The 24,404-nt window shown below is 39.8% G+C and overlaps 2 protein-coding genes across 2 annotated transcripts in view; one reads left to right on the top strand and one right to left on the bottom strand.

The window, feature by feature from the left end:
* LMNB1 (lamin B1) lies at positions 1-23,174 on the top strand. The gene is made up of 11 exons (XM_069776952.1): positions 1-607; positions 8,825-8,981; positions 9,801-9,926; positions 10,975-11,145; positions 13,042-13,167; positions 15,546-15,766; positions 16,709-16,934; positions 19,271-19,375; positions 19,813-19,932; positions 20,686-20,793; positions 22,134-23,174. The coding sequence occupies exons 1-11, from the start codon at positions 255-257 to the stop codon at positions 22,173-22,175; spliced, it is 1,755 nt and encodes a 584-aa protein (XP_069633053.1). The 5' UTR covers positions 1-254; the 3' UTR covers positions 22,176-23,174.
* MARCHF3 (membrane associated ring-CH-type finger 3) overlaps positions 943-24,404 on the bottom strand; it is a 117,034-nt gene continuing 93,572 nt past the window's right edge. Inside the window, exon 5 of the mRNA XM_069776957.1 lies at positions 943-2,753. Coding sequence (XP_069633058.1) covers positions 2,712-2,753 — 42 coding nt within the window. The 3' untranslated portion in view covers positions 943-2,711. The remainder of the gene's footprint in view (positions 2,754-24,404) is intronic.

The raw sequence follows: 24,404 nt of genomic DNA, 5'->3' as shown, positions 1-24,404 counted from the left end.
CCGGCCGGCGGGGCTGGGCGGGCGCCGGCCATATTGCATCGCGGCGCCGAGCCCGCCGGTGTCGGCGGAGGAGGTGTCGGTGTTGCACGGAGAGGCAGCGGCAGCGGCGACGGCTCGGCTCCCCTCCCCTCCCGCCCCGCCGGTGCCGGCTTCGTTCTGCCGTTACTGCCGCGGCGTCTCCCGTCCGATCCCCCCTCCATCCCGCCCGCCTTTCTTTCCCCGTGGGTCGCGCTTGTCACTCCCGCTGCTCTGCCATGGCGGCCAGCATGTCGCTGGGGCCACGGAGCCGGAGCTGCGCGGCCGCCGCGACGCACGGCTCCAGGCGCCTCTCCCGGCTGCAGGAGAAGGAGGAGCTGCGGCAGCTGAACGACCGCCTGGCCGCCTACATCGACAAGGTGCGGAGCCTGGAGACGGAGAACAGCGCCCTGCAGCTGCAGGCCACCGAGCGGGAGGAGGTGCGCGGCCGCGAGGTCACCAGCCTGAAGTCGGTCTACGAGGCCGAGCTGGCCGACGCCCGCCGGACGCTGGACGACACGGCGCGGGAGCGGGCCAAGCTGCAGATCGAGCTGGGCAAGATCCGCGCCGAGCACGAGCAGCTGCTGGGCAGGTGAGCGGGGACGCGGTCGGGGGGCGCGGGGCGCGGGCAGGCACGGATGGGGGGCGGAGGGGCTGGGACCCGTCGGGAGGGCGGGGAGAGGCCGGCGGCGGCGGCGGCTCCGGCTTTGAATGAAGGAGCGCCAGGCGGAGGCGCTGCCCCGCCCCGCCCCGGCGGGAAGCGGCGGCCCGGCCCCCGCAGCGCCGCCCTGCGCCTGCCGCGCCCCGCGCCGCTGCGGCCGTGGGGAGGGCGCCGGCCGGCGGCCCGTCGCTCCGCAGAGCGAGTCCGCTGGGGGATGCGGTGCCGGCGGCGCCCTCGAAACTTCTCCCGAGCTCACCCTCGCATATCTGAGTTTGGAGGGAGGGCTGCGGGGTTGGAGTCAGGATGCCCCTTCACCTCCCCTTTCTCCCCCCCCCGCCCCGCTCCGTGCAGACAGATGACTCTGTCCGTGCGGCTTAAGCTGCTTCAGGATGAAAAATGCAGAGTGATGACAGTTTGTATACTGGCTGTTGCCGGTCTAGGCTTTCGATGTGTCCCTTCTGAAAGATGTTAACTCCGTGATACGGCGCCACACGAGTGGATAGTAAGTAGAGTTTACTTAACAAAAAAAAACCCCAAAAAACCAACAACCCAAAAAACTGGAACGTCTGTTCATTTTGCTGGATATTCGGATGTTACGAAAGGTAGATTTGTGACCAGATTCCCTCAAGATTGCAAACTTTATGGCACGGCGCCAAGGTCTCCCTCCCCTCTTGCAGCGAACTGATTTGTGCCACTAGATTTTGCAGCTTACACATTTGACTTGATTCAGTTGTTTATTTGCTTCTTTGTTTGTCTATACCTGGAATTTGATTTCTGACTGCTGTAGTCTTCCATTAGCAAAAAAGAATCTCCTGTTTGGGCTTTTTTTTGCTAGTTAGGCCCACTTACCATTCTAACTTCAGTCTTGGGATCACAAAGTTTGTCGGTGGATTGACGTTGGAAAAGAAGAAAGGGCAGAGTTGTTAATCTTGCTCTACCATTGTATAACCTGTTAATTTTGATTTTCAGTTAAATACACTTTCAGCCCTGATTTTTCATAATGAGAAAGATATTTCATGTGTGAACCAGCACATTGATGTTTTCATGTGACTGCAGACAGCTCCAATATCTTTCGGGCTCATGTTACTTAGAAAAAAAACAAACCATGAGCTTGTAATTAGCGAGTCTAGTCATTCTTGTGGTTACTTCTTCGTGCCACATGAAGGTCTTACATCAAAGAGATTATTGATAGTGACTGGGAAGGCAAGGTGTAGCTGCAGGTAGGCACCAAAATGACTTGAAAGTCAAACCAGGAATTTCCATCTCTTAGTGACTTTGTGGAGGAAGACGCACTCTTCTGTCAGCTTCTTAGAAGAGTGTATGTGGAGGATTGGGCTCAAGATGCAACTCGTAGCTGTTAATTTTAGGTAGAGTGCTCTTCCTACAACAGAGCGGCATGGCCTTGGCTGGGACTTCAGATTACTGCTGTCTGCATGTTCTTTGAGAAAAGAACAGAACACACAATGCAGGCAAAGCAGTGAAAGATGTGATCCTTAGGCGTTTTATAATGTCATCATTTAAGTAGCAGATAAAAGAGCAGAGCTCTGAATTGCTCCATCCCTCCAGCATCCTACAGACTGGATTAAGTTTCTGCTTTTGGGTAGAAGTGTATCATGCTTTCATCATTTGCAATAGCTGCAAACCAGGGAGAACTGTAGAGCCAAGATGGTGGAGGAAAAATCCTGATGTGTAACTTGAGCAATTAATGTAACAATGGTTTACATTGTGAAGTTCGACACAACTGTGTTAACAGTGGTGTTGAACAAGGGCAGTTCAGTAAGTCAGGCTCACTGTTACTGTTGTGTTACTCGGTCTGCTTATGCATCAAGTTTGGGGATAGATTTCCACTGGTGGGGTGAACGTTCATTATGGAGACTTATTTAAGTGTACAGCAGGTTGAAATCCCTAGCTGGACTTGTCTGTATTCTGATTTGTCATGTGAGGTAATGATGCTGTTTAGGAAGCATGAGCTGGTGTTAGTGCTAGTTCATTTAGGAAACTCCCTGTTTACATTTGTCTTTGGCAGGCTGAGATTTCACTGTGGCAGTTTACCAATGCTGAAGTAACATCTGCTCTCCTGTAAAAGGAGACAATGTGGTAAAAGTTAACTTTGAAGGAAATTATGTGTTTTATTGAAGATATTGGCGAAGGATATAATGGTCATTAATTATCATCAAGTGTTACAGAGTGCGAGTGTTAGTAGTAAATGTAATTGTGGCAAGGAACTAGTTTTATGCATTTTTAATATGTAAGAGATTATTTCTCTGGCTCTCTTGCTTTGTATCTTCAATTGGTCTTCTCATCTATATTATGAAATGAATTTCTGCAGTGGGATTAGGCAGTAAAATAAACATCAGTAATAGCTTGGTATCAGCCTACAGCTTGAATTAGTGTGCAAGTGTGTGGCACCTTGCAGCTGGTACCCTGAACAACTACTCAGAAGAACCAGGGTGTGTTAATGTGAGCAAAGTTTTAACAGCTGTTCCAGGGCTTCCCTGTGGTGTACATGTGGTGTGCTGTAATGAGCTAGAGGAACTGCTCTGAGGAAGCTGACTTGAAACTTTTCAAAGCATATTTTCATTATTGTAGGTGATCTCGGGAAGTGAGGTGAAGATTGGTGGCTGGGGAACTGCTGAGCTTTAATCTGAAAACTGTCACTGTTGTGTACTGTAGAGAGACCACCCAAAGAAGTAAGGAGGGAAGTGATTAACTTGTTGCACAATAATTTAAATGATTGAAATGTAAGAATATAACTTAAGTTATCTAAGAGTATCTTCCATGCAGTGTAGGATGTAACAATGTAAGGAATGATTTGCTGTAGGGTTAAATGTGGTCTCAAATATATGTGGACATGTAATGATAACACGATAACAGGCAGTGACTTGACATGTATGCAGTGCATGGGTAAAGGTTCTGCCTAGATTGCTTGTTAGAGTCGTGGGATTCACATGGTTGACAGAGCGCTTGAGGAACAGTCGCTGTTGAGCAGTAAGTGGCTAGAGATGATGCATATTTAGGGTTGATTTCAAACACTCAGCAGCTCTCTCCAGTTAAATAAAATGGGTGACATGAGACAAGCTGAAACCAAGTTACATATATTTATTTACAGGAAAGGCAAGCTTGTCCAATTATGCTTATTGTCAAAAACCTGAATGCTTTTAGACAGATGGTTCTTATCCTACTGTAAATCACTTCCTTGCAAAACATAGCCTTACTGTTGTGCCTACCATAGGGTAAAATAATATGGACAACTGACTGCTAGCTAAACAAAACATAAAGTGTTAATGACTATAGGTTTTTTTTTATTTTCATATTTCTCTACAACTGGAGTGGAAAACCAGCTCAATGTGCAGTACCATGTAATTTTATATGGGTGTAAATATAGGCTGCATTATCATGAATTACAACACTTGCATAGCTGTGTCGTGAATTGGCTGAAAACCAATGTTTTTCAAGGAGGATTTGGCTAATGTTGGTAATGCTTAGCTTTGTGGTCTGACTCTAAGTACTGGCAGAAGGGAGTGGGTGGGTGTGGGAGGTGAAAAAAATCACCTGTAGGGTGGTGGCATCCTTCACTTGGTCAGTTTCAAAGGAACTTTAAATTATACTTGAGATCTAGCTACAGACTGAAAGGAGCAGTCTTCCTGCTTACCTTGCATTGGCTTTGTGGTTTGTCTGGCTCCAGAAGGCCAGTTCAACTTACTAAACTGGTAGAAAATTATTTTTATCTTTTTTCCTCTGTGGCTTTTCTAGTACATTAGCAAGAAATTTAACAAGATTGGTAAATTCTAGGTTATTTCATGAACCTCAGGGTTGAAGGAAGAAGGGTGATTGATTGCACAACAGCATGAAGAAGGAGCCTGCCACTTTCAGTGGGCTATTTAGTGACTTGGCCATTTTACTGAACCGCAAACCAAGCAATCCAGGTAATGTCACCAAAGCAGTGACTGCCCCTTGATATCTGTATTTCAGAGCTTTGAATTAGCTTTAAATGAGCTAGTGCAGGTAACCAGACACAACTTAACCACAGTACCTTATAGTTGTGTGTGAGTTGATTTACTCTGCTTTACAGGTTATTAAGTTTTGGGAATGGTGAGCAAATTAACCTGCTTAGAAACCTGTGCCTCAGCTAGGCTGCATCTGGTATGAGAAATTAGCTTGCTTCATGGTGAGCTGGCCACATGTACTGCAGCTGTCAGGGTTATTTGTACTCCTGAGAGTGGCACTGTGGAATGCTTACGGCTGCCAGGTTGCTTGAGTGGTTGGAGTGTATTGGGGAAAACTGATTGCATTATTTTGTGTGCTGAGCTGTTTCTAAAGTATACATGGCTGCAACTCCTTTACTGAGAGCTGTGCCGGTTATGTTGGGTAGGAGTGAGACCGAGTTCTTCACACTCGGTAGTGTCTATGGGAGTTAATTGTTGTGGGTTAAATTTCTGAAGTGCAAATTTTCCTTGAAGTATGGTGAAAATTAATGGGAACTGGCTCTTTTCTGGGCAGATCCTACTTCCACACTATTTTAAAATAAATTACAGTTCCATAGATAAGAAGACCCACATGCTTTGAAGTCAAAAGAGAGAAAAACAAGCTGCTGCTTTGAAGAAGATGCAACTCAGCAACTATTTCTTTGCTTTTATTTTTCTTTCATGAGCCAAACAACTTGAAGGACTACAGTTCTGGCTAATTTCTGAACACTACAACAGGAAGCTGTTTGAGATTTTTTTATTTGTTGTTTTGAGATGTAGCTTTGCCTTTCTGTGGAGGAAAAAGCTAGCTATTGTTGAGAGGCTCAAGTTCTTCCTAGTAAAAATTACTAGGTGTAAGGATGAAGTGTATGTTGTATACATTTGGTGTATGTTTTTATAATTCACAGAGGTTTTTCTGATCTTGCTTCACTTCTTTCCCACATTCGTTTAGGGCTGGGATGACACTGCTGAGTGGCTGAGATTTCATCTGGCTTTCAGCATTTGAATTGTTGAGCTCCAGTTTCTGTTTTCGTTCCAAGAATGTGTTCGGATGAGCTGTCTCAGACAACTCATAACACTAACAACTGAGAGTGCTTAATTTTAATTCTTTTTTTCCCCCCTTCTGTGACTTCAGTTGCACTAAATTATACGATGGTTTCACAGCCAATCTTGTTGCAAACAAGCAAGGAAGGTCCTTCAGGTATTACATCAGTCTTAGTTTAGTGGTACAGGTAGTGTATTGGGTTTTAATCATATTGTTGTTGCTAGTCCATGTTGTATATCTTTTTCTCTGCCGCTCCCAATTGCAAGAGCTCTCTTCTCAGCTGCGTTCCAGTATGTAGTTGGTAGAGGTATTTGCGTTAAAAAGTAACTTTAGGGTATGTGGGGAGTCTTCCTGTTTTCAGAGTCCAGGATAATTCAGGGTGGAGTAGGGGGCGGCATGCCATGGCCCTGTGTATGCGTGACTTTCAGTATCCAATTTGATAGGCTTGGTTTCAGCATGAAGTCTTGTGAGAGAGCCTGGGTGAAACAGTTTCTCCATGTTTTGAATAAAGCTTTCTCCAGCAATGATCAAACAACAGAGGCTTGGTGTAGGCCCTTATACTTCCCAATAGGTGATGGAGAGATTTTTATTACAGATGAACCATAGCAAGACACCTTTCCTTCCCTCTTTTTCCTTGTTTGCCATACAGCTTCCTTGCATGCTGAAGTTCCTATGGACCTGGATGGGAGGGGAGGGACGGGACAGGACAGAGGCCTCCAGTGAATAATGAAGAGAGCTGGAAGTAGGTACCTATGTGGCCAAAACCTAAATTCTGTGCTTTTGTCTGAGCTGTGGACCCAACGGCTGTGAACTGTTGAGTCTAAGAAATGGTATGTAAAATCCCAGGGAGGGACTGGATAGCGCTGAGCAGCAGAAATGAAAAAAATAGTTGAGTATAGAAGAGTCAGTGTGTGTCACAGGCTCTGGCAGTCTCCAACTTTGGTTAACTGTGGTGTTACCCAAAAGGAGCAGGATTAGCTAGTGTTAAGTCTGTTATGTAAAGCCTGCCATCTTCTGGCTGTAATGCTATGACATCCAAACATTAATCTTATTTCTACAGATTTTTTTTTGCAAGCCTCTGTGCACACATCTCTTTTGAGCATGATGTTAACTGTATATGTCTGCATGTAATCTTGGAAAAGCATCTTTTAAATTTGAGAGTCTCTCCTTTTATAAGTGTGTGTTGATTTACATTAGTCTCATTTTGCTGAGAAGCATTGCTATTGTTTCTTAGAAGCAGTACAGTAATTAAAAAGTAGTGAATGTATTAATGCTTTAACACTTTCGAATCTTGTTCTTAAGAATCTTTATCCAGTTTTCAGTCTCTTCAGTTTAGCATTGTGAATTCTGATTTTTTCACTTTTGCAAAGAGAAGCATGAAAACTGAAGAATGTGCTAGCTGTTGTCTTACTGAGCCTGAATCTGTCCATTCCTGTAAAATGTTCATAGTTTGATTATAAACATCTAGAACTTCTATATGCTACTGCCCTTACTAGACAAATGTGGGTATCCCAGAGAGAAAAGGAATCAACTTGAAGGTGGAAGAGCTTGTGTTACACATTTAAACACAGATGCTTTTGCCAACTAAAAGTCAACAGTAGTTTTGATTCCTGACTATGGTTTTCCTTTCCCCTATTTTTGATAGTGGCTTGTTGTAGCATTATTTGTGAGCAATTAATTTAGGCTGAAGAGTGTGGGTTTGTGTTTATGTGGCATTACTTTATTTTTCTCATTTGATGTCTTTGTTTGCATATGCCATTCTAGAGAATAAACCCCTGGAAACTGTTTGACCACTTGTGTAGACATAAAAACTAATTTGAGTGGTAACTTGAAAAGCTTGTGTGTTTGCTTTTATAAAGACAGACACCTGTACCTCTGCACCAGTGCAGTTTCAGTGGCAGCCCAGACTATTGTATAGACAGGATTTGAGTATCTTTCCTCAGATCTGTGGAACTTTGCCATTATGTATGGTTAGAAGGGTGATGCAAAGCAGTTCACTATGCTACAGCTTCTGCTTATGGAGGACTGGGTTATAGATAGTTGTCCTGGTTTCAGCTGGGATAGAGTTAATTGTCTTGCTAGTAGCTGGTACAGTGCTATGTTTTGAGTTCAGTATGAGAAGAGTGTTGATAGTTGTTGCTAAGTAATATTTAGTCTAAAGTCAAGGATTTTTCAGCTTCTGATGCCCAGCCAGTGAGAAAGCTGGAGGGGCACAAGAAGTTGGGAGGGGACACAGCCAGGGCAGCTGACCCAAACTGGCCAAAGGGGTATTCCATACCATGGGACATTACATCTAGTATAGGAACTGGGGGGAGTGGCCGGGGGGGGGATCGCCAGTCGGGGACTAACTGGGTGTCGATCGGCAGGTGGTGAGCAATTGCACTGTGCATCACTTGTACATTCCAGTCCTTTTATCATTACTGCTGTCACTTTATTAATGTTATTATTATCATAATTAGTTTCTTCTTTTCTGTTCTATTAAACCGTTCTTATCTCAACCCATGAGTTTTACTACTTTTTCCAATTTTCTCCCCCATCCCACTGGGGGGGGGCGGGGAGTGAGTGAGCCCCTGTGTGGTGCTTAGTTGCTGGCTGGGCAATAATACGACAATAGTAAACATCAATTTTCAATGAGAAGTTGGTCTGTTAATTGGAAATGGGCAGTTTGCAGCCCAGACAGTGGTTCTGCACAAGTTCCTGAGTGGATAAAAGACAAGGAAGATAATTTACTTGTTTCCACCCTATGGAAAGAGCCTTCTGCTGGGAGAACTTACTTGTTCCTATTAAGATTCTGGTGAAGGTAGGACATTTTTACAGTGGCTAGCTAAAGAGAAAACAAGAGGTGCCTTTAATAAAGTTTTCCCTTTCCGTGTATGCCTCTCAGACTTGTTTGACGCTCTGAGTTTCTCATATATTTAGGTTTCTATAGCCAAAGCAAAATATTAGGTTACTGTTATATCAGATGAGAAAGCAGAACTAAGGAGTTGATTTCAGTTAGAGTAAATTAAGACAAGACAAAATATTTTTGTTGGGTGTCTCTCCAAGTTTAGGATTCAGATTGCACCTTGTTTTATTAGTCAGCAGTCTACTTTGGGGGCATTTCTAGACTTTCTTACCACTTTTTCTGATTTATTCCAGCTATGCAAAAAAGGAATCTGATCTTAATAGAGCCCAAGTCAAACTTAGAGAGTTTGAAGCAGCCCTCAATTCTAAAGAAGTTGCACTGGCCAGAGCCCTTGGTGATAAGAAAAGTCTGGAGGCAGAAGTTGAGGATTTCAAAGATCAAATTGCACAGGTGAGAAGAAATGTTTAGCCATCAAACTTCTGTCAGTAAATGAGGTGGTTTCATATACAATACATCTATAGTAAGAGCTGTCATTCCGGTGAAATGCAACTTTGTAGCCAAAAATGGTATACAAACCTGTATACTGTCAACATTGGAAGCAGTACTGACTAGGTGTCTGTGTCCTGTACTGTTCAGTTTATTAATAAACATGAATGGCAGAATAGAGTGCTTTTAAAATTGCAGACTCTGTAAGGGATGGTGCGTATGCTAAAGAAAGCAGATCAAGAGTCAAAACAAATTGTAGAAATGTTTCTGGGGAGAGACTGACTTCACATATACAGATAAATAATAACTGACAAGTAACAGATTTTGGTTCTCTCTGCCCTCTTTTTGGTTCTGCCTGTGGTTCTCCATCTTCCAGGCATCTGATAGAACAAAGAGGAAGAAAAAAAAAAAAGTCTTGGGCTAGTTTTGTTAACCCTTTGAAACACATGAGTTGTGATCTTAAGCCACATCACCTCAAGAGGATGAGTTGAGGAGACCAGGAGACTGGTATTTGCCATGTAGAAAAACTGAGGTTTTGTAAGGAAAATTGATAAGTAGCATTTTAATGCTAGTTACCAATGTGAAATACCTAGAACTCACTCGTGCAAGCAATTGCAAAAGAGGAGGGGCGAACATGGTACTGGTGTAAATACTGGATTTGATTGTCAAGTTCAACCATAACATGGAGATAGCTGTACTTCTAGGTAGCTGAGGTCATTGTGTTATGTGAGTTCTGTTACATAATCATTGTTGTGTTGATTCTTTTCTTTCTTTTTCTTAAAGCTTGAAACTTCTTTAGCTGCTGCCAAGGAACACCTTGCAACTGAAACGTTATTGAAGGTGGATCTTGAAAACCGTTGTCAGAGTCTCATTGAGGATTTGGAATTCCGTAAAAATATGTATGAGGAGGTAAATGCTTTAGTCTCATTCACGTTTTTAAAGGGAAGACTGCAACTGGAGGGTCATCCTAGAATACTAAGATAATTTAGATTGGGAGGGACCTCAGGAAGTCATCTGTTCTGAACTCCCACTCGGAGCAGGGTTTACCTCCATTCTAGCTGGAAGATAACCAGGTTTTTTTTATTCTAGGAAAAATTATGTTACCCAGAGCTCTTGTGATAAAATAGCTTCCTGAATCATGTTGTTTCATGTTCAGCTCTGCCCATGGTACTGCAATGTACACATCTCTTCATAGTAATGAGAAAGTAGGTTAGTAATGAGAAAGTAGGTTAGTAATTTCTTGCATAATCCCTTTATGAAAAATAAAGTGGAGAGGGACACTCAAACAGGTGCTATGGACTTACACTGCTTTTTAATGTCAGAACTTTCTAATAGGATGCTTTTGAATAATGGAAGAGAAGTTGATTTAGAGCTTTTTCTTGCCACCCTCCCTTTCACTTGTAGTACTTGAGGCTTTCCAGGAGGAACCTTAGAGCAGTAACAAATGTACCTAACCATACTGTCTTTTGTTCTGTGTGTGCATTTCCTGCTAGTTGTATTTTCAGCTTTGTTCATGTTGTTTGAATTCTTTTTTTCCAGAGACCATGGGCAAGCATACAAATAAATGGGGAAAATGCCATGAGTGAAAGTGACTGTTTAATTTCACAGTACTTTCATTTTGTGCAAGCATAGAAGATGTATTTCTAAAATCTAATCATGTTGAGGTGTATTTCTTGAAAATGCAGACAACTCTCAGAAGGAAATGTGACTTTACATTCTGATGGTATCCTAGCTCTTATTTCAATGACTGACTGTTGCAAAATAAGGTACCATGCAGATCAGACTGGGGAAATGGCCCTGTGTTTCTACTGAAGGTTTCAATGTCAAATAAACTAATCTAGTGCTGATCCACAAGGCTAGCTAAAATCTGCGTTGCTGTCTGCTCAGCGGATAGTCTTCTAAAACTTGTTTTCTCTTTTATTTACTAAATGTTATTTTATTTTTCTGTTTTTCTTAGGAAATGAATGAAAGAAGAAAGAAACATGAAGCTCGCTTAGCTGAGATTGATTCTGGGCATCAAACTGAATATGAATATAAACTGGCCCAAGCCCTTCGTGAAATAAGAGAGCAGCATGACATACAAGTGAAACTGTACAAAGAAGAGCTTGAACAGACTTACCATGCCAAAGTAAGAATACCTTTTCATAGAGTTGTCTGATGTACTTTATTTTTGTTTTACTTAATGGAAAGATAGCCTAATTACTTGCATTTCAGAGGATTTTATTATGGAGCTTGATTTAAAATTACCATGGTTTTGAATGTAAATTTGCATTTTCAGGTCTCACTTTGGGAGCAGGTTTAATCCTCAGGAAGTACAATAATAATAATAATAAGAGTGGGAAGCCCTGTGTGAAGGTGAACTGTGGGGGGAAAAGTGATTAGTACTGGGATTACTGTGAATTCAAGGAAAGTTTGTGCGTGTCCTGGTTTCGGCTGGGATAGTTAGTTTCTTGCTGGTAGCTGGTATAGTGTTGTGTTTTGGATTTAGGATGAGAACAGTGTTGATAACACACTGACGTTTTAGTTGTTGCTAAGCAGTGTTTACACTGAAGGACCCTTCAGCTTCTCATACCACTCCACCAGTGAGTAGGCTGAGGGGGCACCAGAAGCTGGGAAGAGACACAGCCAGGACAGTGGACCCAAACTAGCCAAAGCGGTGTTCCGTACCATATGATGTCGTACTCGGTATATAAACGAGGGAGAAAGCTCGCTGGGGTTTGCTGCTAGGGCACTGGCTGGGCATTGGTCAGTGGGTAGTAAGCAATTGCATTGTGCACCACTTGTTCTGTATATTACTTTTCTTACTCTGCTCCCGCTGCCGCTTCCCCTCCCGCTGCCGCTGCGAATGAGCAGCTGTGTGGTGTTTAGCTGCCTTCTGGGTTAAACCATGACAGTGTGTAAATATGTATCAACTGTAACATAGTCTTGATGGTCAATAAGGTGTCCCATAATTTGTATAAAACTTACTTCATAATAGGGCTTGCTGAGAATACAGCATCTTGAGTCCTCTGACTCTGCATAAAATGTGTGGAAGTTTTACCATACCCAATGTGTTCTGCTTTTCACTCTTCTAGAGAGGAAGCATACTCAAGCTGAAATCAGTTTTACTTCATAATTTCCTTCCTCTACTATGATTCAGCATTTCTGTCAGGAGGGATCCTGATGTCTCAACTGAACCTGGTTTCTGTGGTTATACTTATTGCAGACAGTATTTTTAAAAACAAGGTGGGATGTTACCACAGAAAAGTTGGTACAAACTGAATTTATTAGCATAGTTTTCAGTCTTTACAGTCTTAACAGTGTGCTGTTGCTTATCTTCAGGGCTTCAATCTGACTTGGAAAAACTTATTTACAGTAAGATCCAGCCAAAAATTTTTTTTATATTTTTTAGTCTAAAAATCCTTTCACAACTGAGGCTTTCTTGTTCCCTCTCTTCAGGTATACTGTTTTTTGTATTTTTGGACTCTCTTATTTTAAAAAGTTTTTTTAGATTCCATTTCATCTGCAATTACAAGTTCAATAATAAGTCTGTGGTGCTGCTCAAGTGGATGTGGTAGTGTTCAGCAGGAATGATGTAGCCAGCTTAAATAAAATTATTTGAGCTTGAAGTTGTGATAGAATGAAGCAGGAGAGACTCATGGCACTGGTACTGTAATCTGAAAGCACATTACCAGTTTGCTTATGTTGGCTGAAAATTAACAAAAGTTTGCTTGTTTTTTGAGAATTGGTAAGTTTAGCTTCTTCTATTTAAGCCTACTCAAAAACAGTGCTACAGTAATTAAATACATAAAGCTAAACATTGGCCAGCGTGAAAACTGAACGTAGCAGTCCAACTTCAGTAATGTCTACAAGGGAAGACATTTTTAATCCTAGAATAAATATTCAGAGGAGCTCTTCTATTTATTCTAGGATAGAGCTGCAGAGAGGAACTTTGCAGTTTAGTGTTGTGTGTGGTTTTTGGTAACTCATTTTTCTTTTAATAAAAATTACTTTGAAACTGATGCCTTAACTTGATTTACTGCAGCTTGAGAATGCTAAACTGTCCTCTGAGACGAGCAATTCTGCAGCCAACTCAGTAAGAGAAGAACTGCATGAAAGTCATGTGCGAATTGATAATCTGTCTTCCCATCTCGCAAACCTTCAGAAAGAGGTAACAAGCTGTTGTGACTCTTCAGTCTTGCTAATTACTGTTGTTGATTTTTACATTAAAGGACTTAGTAAAAAGTTAAGGGAAAGCATGAATTTGTCTTCTGTTCTGTACTTTTTCAAATTTCTTAATGTCTCCTTTCAACAAAGTTGAATTTTTGTGCAGTATCCTGCTACAGAGTGAGCATTTGAAAGGTGGTTCTGCTTTTGCAGAAACTTTTGTGGACAGATGGGACAATTTTAGACAAGAGCTCTGTATTAAAAGTTCTTCATGTTCTAAGCAATTCAGTTCTGTTCTGTAGTAATTGGACAGTCTAATATAGGATTCCACAACGCAACATTCAAAGCCAGAGCTGGTATATGTAGTCTCGTCCGTTTGGTGTCTTTTCATCCCAGTCTGCACCTAGAACTCTGGGGGGGGGGGGAAGTCATCTTATCAGGATTAGGATGAAATGTGAGACTGAGAAAATACATCAAATAACTGTACTTGAGCATTTGTAGAGTAGGGTCTTGAGCAGAAACGAATTATACTAATTATAATTATACTAATTATTATGTCAGATCACAGAGCACATAGATCACACCTGAAGAAGTATGACACAACCTATGATAAGCCATATGTTCAGTACTAGCTTATTTGATGGGAGTAACGTCATATGCACTGCAGTGGAAAATCTAGAGTGAAAATGAGAAATGTTAGGAATTGGTTCTGAAGTGGGCTTTTGTAACTTAATAATCAGTTAAAAATGCAACAAAACATAATTTTTTAAAATAAATATAAACTATTGGTCATACTTGGCTTTGATTCTTTCTGCACCACATTTTGAACTGTATTCCTCCTGTACAGTAGACTCTTCTAGGACTTCAAAATTCTGTGTATTTCAGGTGAAGAATATAAATGCAGGGGTTGTTACTTCATAATTTTCCAAATAACTTAGCAGATACTAGTATGAATCTTCCCAGTTTTCCTGTTATATAGGCAAGTTAGTCTCTGGAAAAGATCAGATGATGAGGTTACACAAGAATTGGATTGAGAGTTTGTCTACTTAGATCTTGTTTCTGGGTTTAGATTACCATCATCTTGCTCTTGATGGGTCAGTCAGCAGGTGTTTCCGAGGGTTTTTTCCTTCTTACTTCAGTTAATTACCTGTGTTCTGTTGCTTGTTTGGGAGTGACAGCTAGGTTCCAAGAACTTTCTTCTGAATTTGCAGAGGTATTGGTTGTTAACTTCAGGGCTATCAAAATCAACTTCTGCTAGTTTGACTGTAATTATCCACCAAAACCCCCATTTTGCTGCTGTGGGTTTGCTGCTAGTGACGTCAACCAGTGAAGTTTTAGTTTTCCATTTGCTAGCACTAACTTTACCTTTGCTGTCTGGGAAGAAGACAACTCTCCCATCACTGATGCTGCTCTGGTTTGAGTTGGCAACACTGAGCTGTATAGTAGTTTTGACTGGGATCTTCCATGTGACACTCAACTCCTTCTATTAAATTCCTTATCTGACTCTTAACATTGACAAGCAGTTACACTGGCTTTCTGCATCAGCCTTTTAGACTGCCTGTTTTCATTGTCTCCTTGATGATGACTTTCTAAGTAGAGTGTCTGCATAGAAAACTTGGTGACTTAACCAGATGAGGTGATTGTAGGGCATTGTTTCCTGTGTCTGTCCTTTAAAAAATTCTCAAGAGACTATCAAACAGAAGAAAGCATGCTTAGGGAAGGTCAACCTTAAAGCTGTTGTCATTGGCCTTTCTTTGATAAACATTCCATTCTCTATGTACAATGTTAAGTTCTACTGGCTTGATGTGATTTTTAAAGTATGTGACAAAGTGACTTTCTTCATGGAACACCACTGTACTTTCAGCAAGCCTTGAAGACTTTGATAACAGGCAGACAGGCTTTCACTGACAACCCCTATTCCTTTAGAGGAACTTCTTCCCAGAATTCAGAATTGGCAGCAGTAAACTGAAGCAGGAAGTAGATGTCTGAAAGCTAAAGAACAATTACTTACCACAGCCTCTGAAGTCCACTGAGTGGCACTTTGATTCTGTGTCCTGTCCGGCATGTCTTAAACAGTTTGACTCTTAAGCTCATCTTTTCTTGACTGAGTAAATACAGATGTAGTAACATATCTTCAGGTCTCAGAATAATGGAGCAGTAGGTGTCTTTCAGAGTATGTTGTAAGTTTCATTGGAACTTAAGGTGTTATGTTTGTAGTAGATGAGGTGGAGAACAGGAAGTTGAATATTAGTGAGTTTGAATTCAGAAAGCAGGGAGGATGCTTACCTAATGTTTTGAATTCCATGTTGCCTGAAATAGCTGAGTGCAAGGAGGTTTGGGTGAGCTTTCCTTTGTACCACTTATGTTTTCAATGCTTTCTAGTCTAGAGCATGGCAAGATAGAGTGCAAGAGCTTGAGGACACTTTGTCCAAGGAACAGGACAACTGTCGCAAAATACTGTTCGAGAAAGAGAAGGAAATAACAGAGATAAGAAATCTGATGCGGGACCAGCTGAGTAACTACGAACAACTTCTGGATATTAAACTGGCACTTGATATGGAAATCAGTGCATACCGGCAATTGCTGGAGGGTGAGGAGAAGAGGTATGAAAGAATGTAGCACAAATGCGGGTATCTGTGTGCTTTCCTTACTTGTCTCATTTTTTCTTGAAAGGCAGTTCTTACTGTGAATGCATTCATTAGGTGCTTTACTACAGTTTCCAAGGCACTGTTTGTTTTTGCCCCCTTCTGTCTGACACATTTATTTCTAAGTCTCCATGAGACCAAGCTGGTTGAGTATCACATCAATAGCTCTCAAGGGAACAAATACAATTCTTGTATTAAGACTCAGCACTGAGGACATAATGAATTGTCATTTGTAGGTCTGTTTGGTGCCGTGGCTAGTATTCTTTTTTGGAGTTAATTACAGGGTTATTTATTAGCCAAATTAAATATAGATTAATTTTAATAATGTAATACCTGTTATGATTGCCCAGCTTATCAGCTAGCTGCATTTTCCACATCTGACCCCAGAGTTCAGCAATACCAAGAATTTTTGCCTGATAAGTCACAGTTGTCATTTGAAGTAGTTTAATACTTAACTGTTTTCTGAATGGCATCCTACTGGTCCAGGCTGATTCCTCTCAAGTGTGGGGATGAAATAGCAAAAGCTCTTGTGTCACTGGGTTTTTGCATAAATTTTCTACAATAGCTTAAGTCGCCCTAAGTTTTTTCTTTACTGGTTCCATCTACCCAGGAACGCAGTGTTTAACAAATGCAGGGAGGTGCCTTCATGATCTTAATGTAGTAGTCCATCAATATTCTATGATCCAAAAGCATTCATCACCTGTTTGACAACATTTTATTCAATTCCCCAAAAAGTACCTAAGGCTGCTTCTTCTTCTAACATGCTTTGTTTACTTTTATTTCTTTACCTTTTTGCTCTATAATTTTAAGGGAAGAAGAGAAGAGAGGAAAAAAGTTTATAAAAAAGGTGGAAAAAGTAAAACCATGTGTCATGCATATTTCTTTCTTTCTTCAATATAGATTGAAGCTTTCACCAAGCCCATCTTCCCGAGTGACAGTTTCACGGGCTTCGTCGAGCCGTACTGTGCGTGCAACTAAAGGGAAGAGGAAGAGGATTGATGTGGAGGAATCTGAAGCCAGCAGTAGTGTTAGCATTTCCCACTCAGCTTTTGCCACTGGAAGTGTCTCTATTGAGGAGATAGACATTGATGGAAAATTCATCCGCTTGAAGAACACCTCTGAACAGGTTTGAAAATGCACATGTATCACGACTTTACAATGGGCTGATTAGAGGTAGAAGGCAGTCTCAGGACTCTTTCAGGCCTCAGGCTCATGTTGACCCTGGAGCTAAAGCATGCTGTATAAGAGATTGCACTTAAACTAATGTGTCACAAAGTAATCTTTCATACAGTATTCTGGATTGACGATGACTTCTTCCTAATGATTTTTAATGCTTTTCGTAGTAATTGTTTTATTGCTAGGTTGCCACCCATCAAAGTGTTACATCACTCTTCAGAGTTATGCCTTGCAAGCGATCTGTCTGTAAAGCTTTACAGATGACATTGTCACTGACAGTAAATAATGCAAGCAGACATTAAGCTACTTTAGAAGACTTTTAAGAACTTTCTCTGCCTTAAAAAACCCTGGAAGAAATACATACTGATGCAAAATGGATGTCTAAATGCAATTAATTGCCTGTGTCCCTTGTAGTTCCATATAGCTTCTCTAAAGCATAGTTCTTCCTTGGCTACATGCACAGTTTTTAGGAGCCTTCAGTTCCCATACCAAAGCTAGATTATTTCATTCTATAAATAGGCTGGAGTTTGTACTGGGAGGAATACACATATCTGTTTATCAAAGGGTACTTCATTTGAGTAATAATGAAAACTTTTCTTTATGTTGCCCTCGGAATGATGCTGTTATACTGAGTACATTTACACCCTGCCTTCCCTTTCCCCCACAATGTTACTTGTAATTTCTGCTTAAGAAAAAAAAGTCTTATGCTTTATACAGTTTTGTGAGTCATCACAGGAGGTGTTGGAGTCTGGGGACTACCATTTTTTAAATCTTTGTCTGGGAGAAGGGAGAATTGAGTGTTATCTCATTAGAACACCAGAATTACAAGACCTGATTTCTTGCAGCCTTGATTTCAGAGAAGGTTGAGTAATTCTTGCTGCCTTCTGTGCTGTCTGTGCCTCAGCTGTGTGTAGAAGTGTTAGCTGCATTTTTTTGTTTTCAGTGACACATAGGTTTTGTCTAACGTCATCAGATCCTTTACCTTCAGTAAAAGGCAGCTTGTCTTGATGTTTTAGATGACAAAGATCGGTCTGGTTCCAAGTGTCCCAGTCCACTCTAATCAATGAAGAGACAGACGGACAGACTCCTCCAGGTGGTGATACATAAGATTCTTAATTACTTGCCTGGGGTGTTGGCTGAAAGTGCTGACTTCATTTATTGAATGGAAGAAACCTTGACAAACATCTTGGTCCAGACAGCTAAGCATTTAGATGACTAAATTCAGACAAATCAAAGACTACTTCTAGTGAGTTATGACCTGCTGGTTTTTTTCCTTTTTGAGTTTTTCAAGCCTCTGGGATTTCTACCACACCCACCTCCCAGTTTGTGTACCACATGCGTTTCCCCCTGCTTTTATTTAATTTAGCTACACATTCATTGTTCTATGGGAGGTCCAATAGTTCTGTTACCACTAGCCATGGACAACTCATGGTTATAGCACTTTGCCAGGGTCTAGATTTGAGCAACTGTCTGTAGTGCAGTGTAATAAGCTGTACTTGGGGAATTTTCACAAGTGTTTGGCAGTTTATATATATAAAAGATAGAAAATACGTAAAATCCTTCTTAAGTGTGGTATGTTTTGTTGCAATGACCAACTGAACGTCAGCATCCATTAAGATAAATAAGATTGTTTATTTTAGATGATTGTAACTGGCCGTTTTCAGACTCCCATGGCAACTGTTTAATGTTTGGAAACAGGCAGTGGGAGAATTTTAAAAAAGATCTACTCTTGGTTTGAAATAGTCATTCTGTAATAATGACTTGTATATGTTTTTTTCTGTTAGATTTGCTAGTGCTTGTCAAGTAGTTGACAGGCAAAAAATAATTGAAAGGAAAAAATAATGTAGGTCTTGCACAGGAGTATGTAGTGGGAAGTGGTGTGCATTTGTAGAAACACATTTTAAGAAGACTGACAGAAATATTTTGTTTTTTAAGAAGCCTGCTTGTTATCCTGTGCTTCAAAAAACGTATTATATTTTTGTAAGAGGATTTTAGTTTTATTTATGTATTTTTCTGGATCAAGGTATAACAAAACTGATGCAAATTATAAACATTAGTTAATATAACATCAGAACTGAAAAGCAGGATGTATTAAACTTTAACTTGCAATAAGAGGTAATACAAATTTAATTAAAATTATTCTAACTGCATGCTGAAGATCAAGTGATAATAAAACTCTTTACTGAAAATTTTGTGTGTCTCATGGCCTTATATGTAAAATACCCTACACATGTAATAGAAAATGACTGCTGATGGAAAATTTTTTTTTTTTCTTCTTTTCATTAGGATCAACCTATGGGAGGTTGGGAGATAATCCTAAAAATAAGAGACACTTCTGCTAGTTACAGATATACCTCAAGATATATACTAAAGGCAGGCCAAACTGTTAAAGTAAGTTGTCAAGCTTCAGCTGTTCAGTTGAAATAGGCTTTAGGCCAACTTGTGTGTGTCAATAAGACACAGGTTTTTAGTTTTGTCCTTTCTACGTATATGTTCAGAAAATAATCACCTATATTTGTATTGGGCATTAGTTATATCAATTGCTGGGAAGAAGTTGGACAGAGACCTGTTTTTCAGAAACTTACTTTCTATATGGAGGAATAATTTTGACCATGAACAGGTGCATTTACATACTCAAAAGTCTCTGCATTAAAAACATTGGGGTGTTTTATTGTAAGATACTTTGGAAGTAGGCAGGCAGAGACTTACGTTTTCTTAACTGGAGGAGATTCACCAGTGTCACTTAAGTGGAATACGTTAACTCGAATAAATAACATGGAAATCTATAAGACTAGCAAATAATGCTTGCATGTGACTTCTTTTAACAGATCTGGGCTGCAAATGCTGGAATAACTGCTAGCCCTCCCACTGACCTCATCTGGAAGAACCAGAATTCTTGGGGCACTGGTGTAGATATGAAAGTTGTACTGAAAAATTCTCAGGGAGAGGTAAAGTACCTCAGATGTGTTTAAATTTGTCTTTCTGTGGTGCCATCCCCTATAAAGATGCAGGTAGAACCATCGTTAGGACTTTACACATGAATGTACACAAGTGTTTAGTAAGATTTTCTTCTTTTGCTTTCCAACCAAGCCTATGGTACCCCTGTCTGTCTTAACTGTAATTTAGGAATGCAGTCTATTGAAGTCTGTGAAATTTTTCCCTGTATTGAGTGTAAGTAGTAGAAGAATGACTTGTTCAGACACTGCCCTCATGCCAGGAATTGGGCAGTGCCTTATTATATGTTTTGAGAAGGAAAGGTTTTAGTGAACTCTTTGATTTGTCTCTTAAATCAGTTTTCCTTAAAACTGTGTGTTTATGAGGGGTGGGAAATGTTACAGTGAAACTCACTTTAAGCAGTGAGGCATTAATTCTGGTCAGGTGGGACTGGTCAGGTGGGAGTTACAACTTCGGGTAGGACAGTTGCTATGACATCTTGCAACTGAAAGAAAATATTTAAATATATTAAAAAAACAAATTTGGAAGAACTTGATGTGTGTATTGTTAGGCTCTTTTTAATCATTAAGAGATTTAAAACTAAGGTGTTACAAATGGCGTTTATGCATAGCAGTACATGAAAAGTACATAGACAAAATCAGTAGAAGTAGCTTTTCCAACAGCTGGAACTCCCATTTCTCAAAATCTAAGTAGATTAACAACAGATCTTTAGAGGAGTCAAGTCTTAAAATAAGACTCTGTTGCAGGAGGTTGCTCAGAGAAGCACTGTCTTTAAAACGATTACACATGAAGAGGAAGAGCAGGCAGTTGAGGAAGATGCAGCTGAAGCTGTGGAGGAAGGCCTTTACCAGCAGGTATCTTGTTTTACATTAACAAGGTTATTTAGGTTGGAAAAAATGGATATATAAGTAATGAATTTTTGGAAAAATATCATACATGTTTGGGTGCAAGTATTCTTTTATTTTTGTTTTGTTTACTCTGTAATTTAATGAAAGCATGTGTTATTAAAACCAGTACAAAAAAAAATATTACTTCACATATTCCCTTGATGGAGACAAGTAGATTTTTCTTAAAACAAGGGTTTAAATCTTAAAGATTTGGGTTTGTTTGGTTTTTTTCCTTAAACTCTGTTCCTGGTAAGATTTCCCCCAGCCCAATTGTTTATGGTAAAGTTTGGCTTAGGCAGGTACACCTAAATTTACCTAAAGTTTTGAGAACTTAAATCTCTCATTTTCTCTGACAGAGGGAATGAGAGATTTGAAGGCACTCTGAGAGAAAATGTCTCTTGCATGCTGAAGAAATGCAACTCTGAAGGCAGTGGAAAGGTGTGAGCTTGCAGTGACACTAAAATGTTTTGAAATATAAGGGAAAAGACTGAGATGAAACGTACTTGATTGTTCATGTTCTTAGTTTTATCCACTGCCTTAGTGTTTCGACCAGTTCTTAAAAAAAAAAACCAAAAAACCAAGTAAGGTAACAAACATAAGTTCCTGTAATGCAGTGTTCAAGTTTGCTAATTTGTCTAAAACTTTGCCGCATTTCAGTTAGTACATATCTTAAAGTCATCTAGAAAAGATAATATAGAACAGTAATTAAGTATGCATATGGAAACAGACAAAAAAATGGAGAGAGCTGGCTGTGTTGGAAATCATATTTTATGGCAACCATGGGTTTTGGCCTATAACTGAATCATAACTTTGTGGCATTTAATATAGAGTCAGGTTTTTATTGCTATTATGCAAAAGTACAGAAGTGCATCCAGCTGTTCTTGTGGTTTCTGGGATTGTATAGTTCATTCAGCTAAAGAGTGTGTCTTAGTAGCCTTACTTACAAAAATGTTATAGAGAGATTAGATTTCTTTAGATAAAAACTCAAGGTACTTGTATATGATCCCTGCAGTATTCACCATGTGTCTAAACTCAATAATGCTTTTTGACTTGAAATCAAATATGATAATTATTTAAGCTGTGTTTTTTCTGGTACCTGTCCTCCATTATCTCTCATAAGAAAGGTTATCTAGCATTCTTTCACTTACAGGGGACAACAGGTTGTACAGCTTTGCATGCTGACTCTTGCTTAGACCATACCAGGCTAATAATTTCATATATCAAAAATGTACAGTATATTATTTTGAGTTGTTAAATCTTTTACTGCTGGATTTCTCTTTGAAGATGACTCTTTCTATTCATAACAGGCAGGCCCAGAGACATCTAACAGAAGTTGTGTGATCATGTAAACTTCCAGTCAGCCAGGTTCCTCAAATCATGGTAATCCTTGCCTACAGAACAGAGCCATCTCAGAAGCACAATGTATTTTTGTATTTTCTGTATGTAAATTTTTAAGCTGTGAGTCTGATGGCCTTAATTTCCTTTGCCACTGAAAAGGTTTTATAAAAGAAGTATCTGTAACTTTCTCACAGGATGTGAATTGTTGACTCTGAACAATGTACTGCTTGAAAAATTGTGTCTCTCTCCCACAGATTTATATGCCAGTCTTTTTTTATTGAAACCTTGTGGAATAGAAATATTCCACTGTGTTTTGGGGATCAATTTTCTAGATTACACCACTCTAGACTAGCCAGTTGCTGTTGACCTCTTTGTATTTAGGTGCTGTTGGGGAAGGGGAAGGCATTTTCGATACTATGAATTCTTTTATACTGGAGACTTTTTTTTTTCCTACAGCACAATCAAGCCTATAAAATTTTTTTTATAGGCAAGAACAGCTTTGTTAAAAAAAAAAAAAAAAAAAAAAAAGGCAAGAACAACAACAAAAAAACCCACTTAAAAAAGCCACCAAAACCAAAACCAACTGAAAGCAAAAAAACCCACCCACACAAAGAAAAAAAGAACATAGCCCAGCTATGTTCAGGTAAGAACTCAGAGGATGAAGGATGCAGTAAAACTCCTTATTGGTACTCTTTTCGTTTATTTAGATTTTTTTATTCTGGAGAAGGATTTGTGTTAAATGTGTTACCTGTGGTGTTAAGATAGTGTAACCAGCTTAAATTTTCTTAAATGATTTTTTAATAAATAGAAGGATGTTTTTAATATGGATTGTGTTGCTTGTTTACAATTTGTAGGAACAAAACTAAGTCTTCTAGGGGTCTAGTCTACATTTGTATGGAAAACAATTTTAACCTTGTCAATGTGGAGAGTTTTTCTGTCCTTCCTGCATTAATCTAATGTCTGAAAAAGTTTTGAATAAAGTATCTCTGTTTAAGATGTTATCAAGTAAAGCTTTTGGAATTTCTTCCTAGTGTTTCTTCCTAGAACTGAGTTAAAAGTTGAATGAGTGTTGAATATTTGGAACTGATAGGCTTTGAAGCTGGTGAAATGTAAGTGGAATGGTGGCAATTGACTTATAAAGACTTTTTCTGAATAATGGGTTACATAACCTCATGTTTGGAAAATTAATTCTTAAGAGCTTTATTCAAACTCTGCTGCATAACTATTTCTGCATCATCTTTGCTCATATGTTAATTCTTACAGGACTGGCTTTTACTACATCATACAAGTACCAGACTGAGCAGTTTAAGCATTGCACAATAACATAAATAGAAATTTAGAAACACTGTAAATAGTATCTTTGTCTGGAGTTATTTTCAAATGCATGGCTGGAATTTTGGAAGTTGGTTTGGGCCTTTTTCTAGCATTAGTCTCATGACAAATTTAAGACTTTTAACATGCCTTTCGTCTTGGATAAGTTCCCTTTTCTGGTGAACTACATGGTGACATTTCAACCTTGTGCCAGATGCAGATGGATGAAGATTAGGGGACTGCTTCTTTTGACAGTAATGCTGGCTTAAACAACTGCATGAAACCACAATGTAATACTTGATTTAATTTCCTGTTTATATTTGAATGTTTACATAGTATAAATATTTTCATGTCTTTTAAGCATGACTGTGTCCTGTAACATTCTGAATACTCCTCAGTTTGATCTGTAGGAATAATGGCTTTCTATTCATTGTAGTTTCAGATACCTGTAGGTATACACCATATAAATGAATACATATGTTTTAGGAAACAGTTAATTCCATTTCTTGTTTGTTTTCAAAACTAATAGCACAGGCTAGCAATGTATTCCAGTAAAGACTTGATTGGGCCAGTTAAATAGGACTGTTAATCTCTCCAATCAGTAGTAAAGAAAAATACTTTGCATGTAGGAATTGGATACCTAATTCTTAATTCATAGTAGGAACCTGCCAGTATAATCAAGCATTCTTGGTTATAGCTTTTGTAGAGCCTGTTTTTTGTCACCAGGATGATGAACAGCGCTGTAACTCTTACGTGAATGTGTAGCTAGGAGCTGCTACTTGAAACTAATGGGAGAAATGTTGATTTTAGAAAAATTATTTTGCTGTTGTATTTCTATAAACTAGGATAAAGAGTGCTGGGAAACACAAATGACCCTTCTGGGGAGTGTGTGTGTGCATGTGTGTTCACTCTAACCTTCATAGTGAAAC

This window comes from Haliaeetus albicilla, chromosome Z, assembly GCF_947461875.1.
Source record: "Haliaeetus albicilla chromosome Z, bHalAlb1.1, whole genome shotgun sequence".
NCBI classification, from domain to species: Eukaryota; Metazoa; Chordata; class Aves; order Accipitriformes; family Accipitridae; genus Haliaeetus; species Haliaeetus albicilla.
Note: the sequence above shows the minus strand (reverse complement) of the source record. Positions and strands in the feature narration are given on the sequence as shown.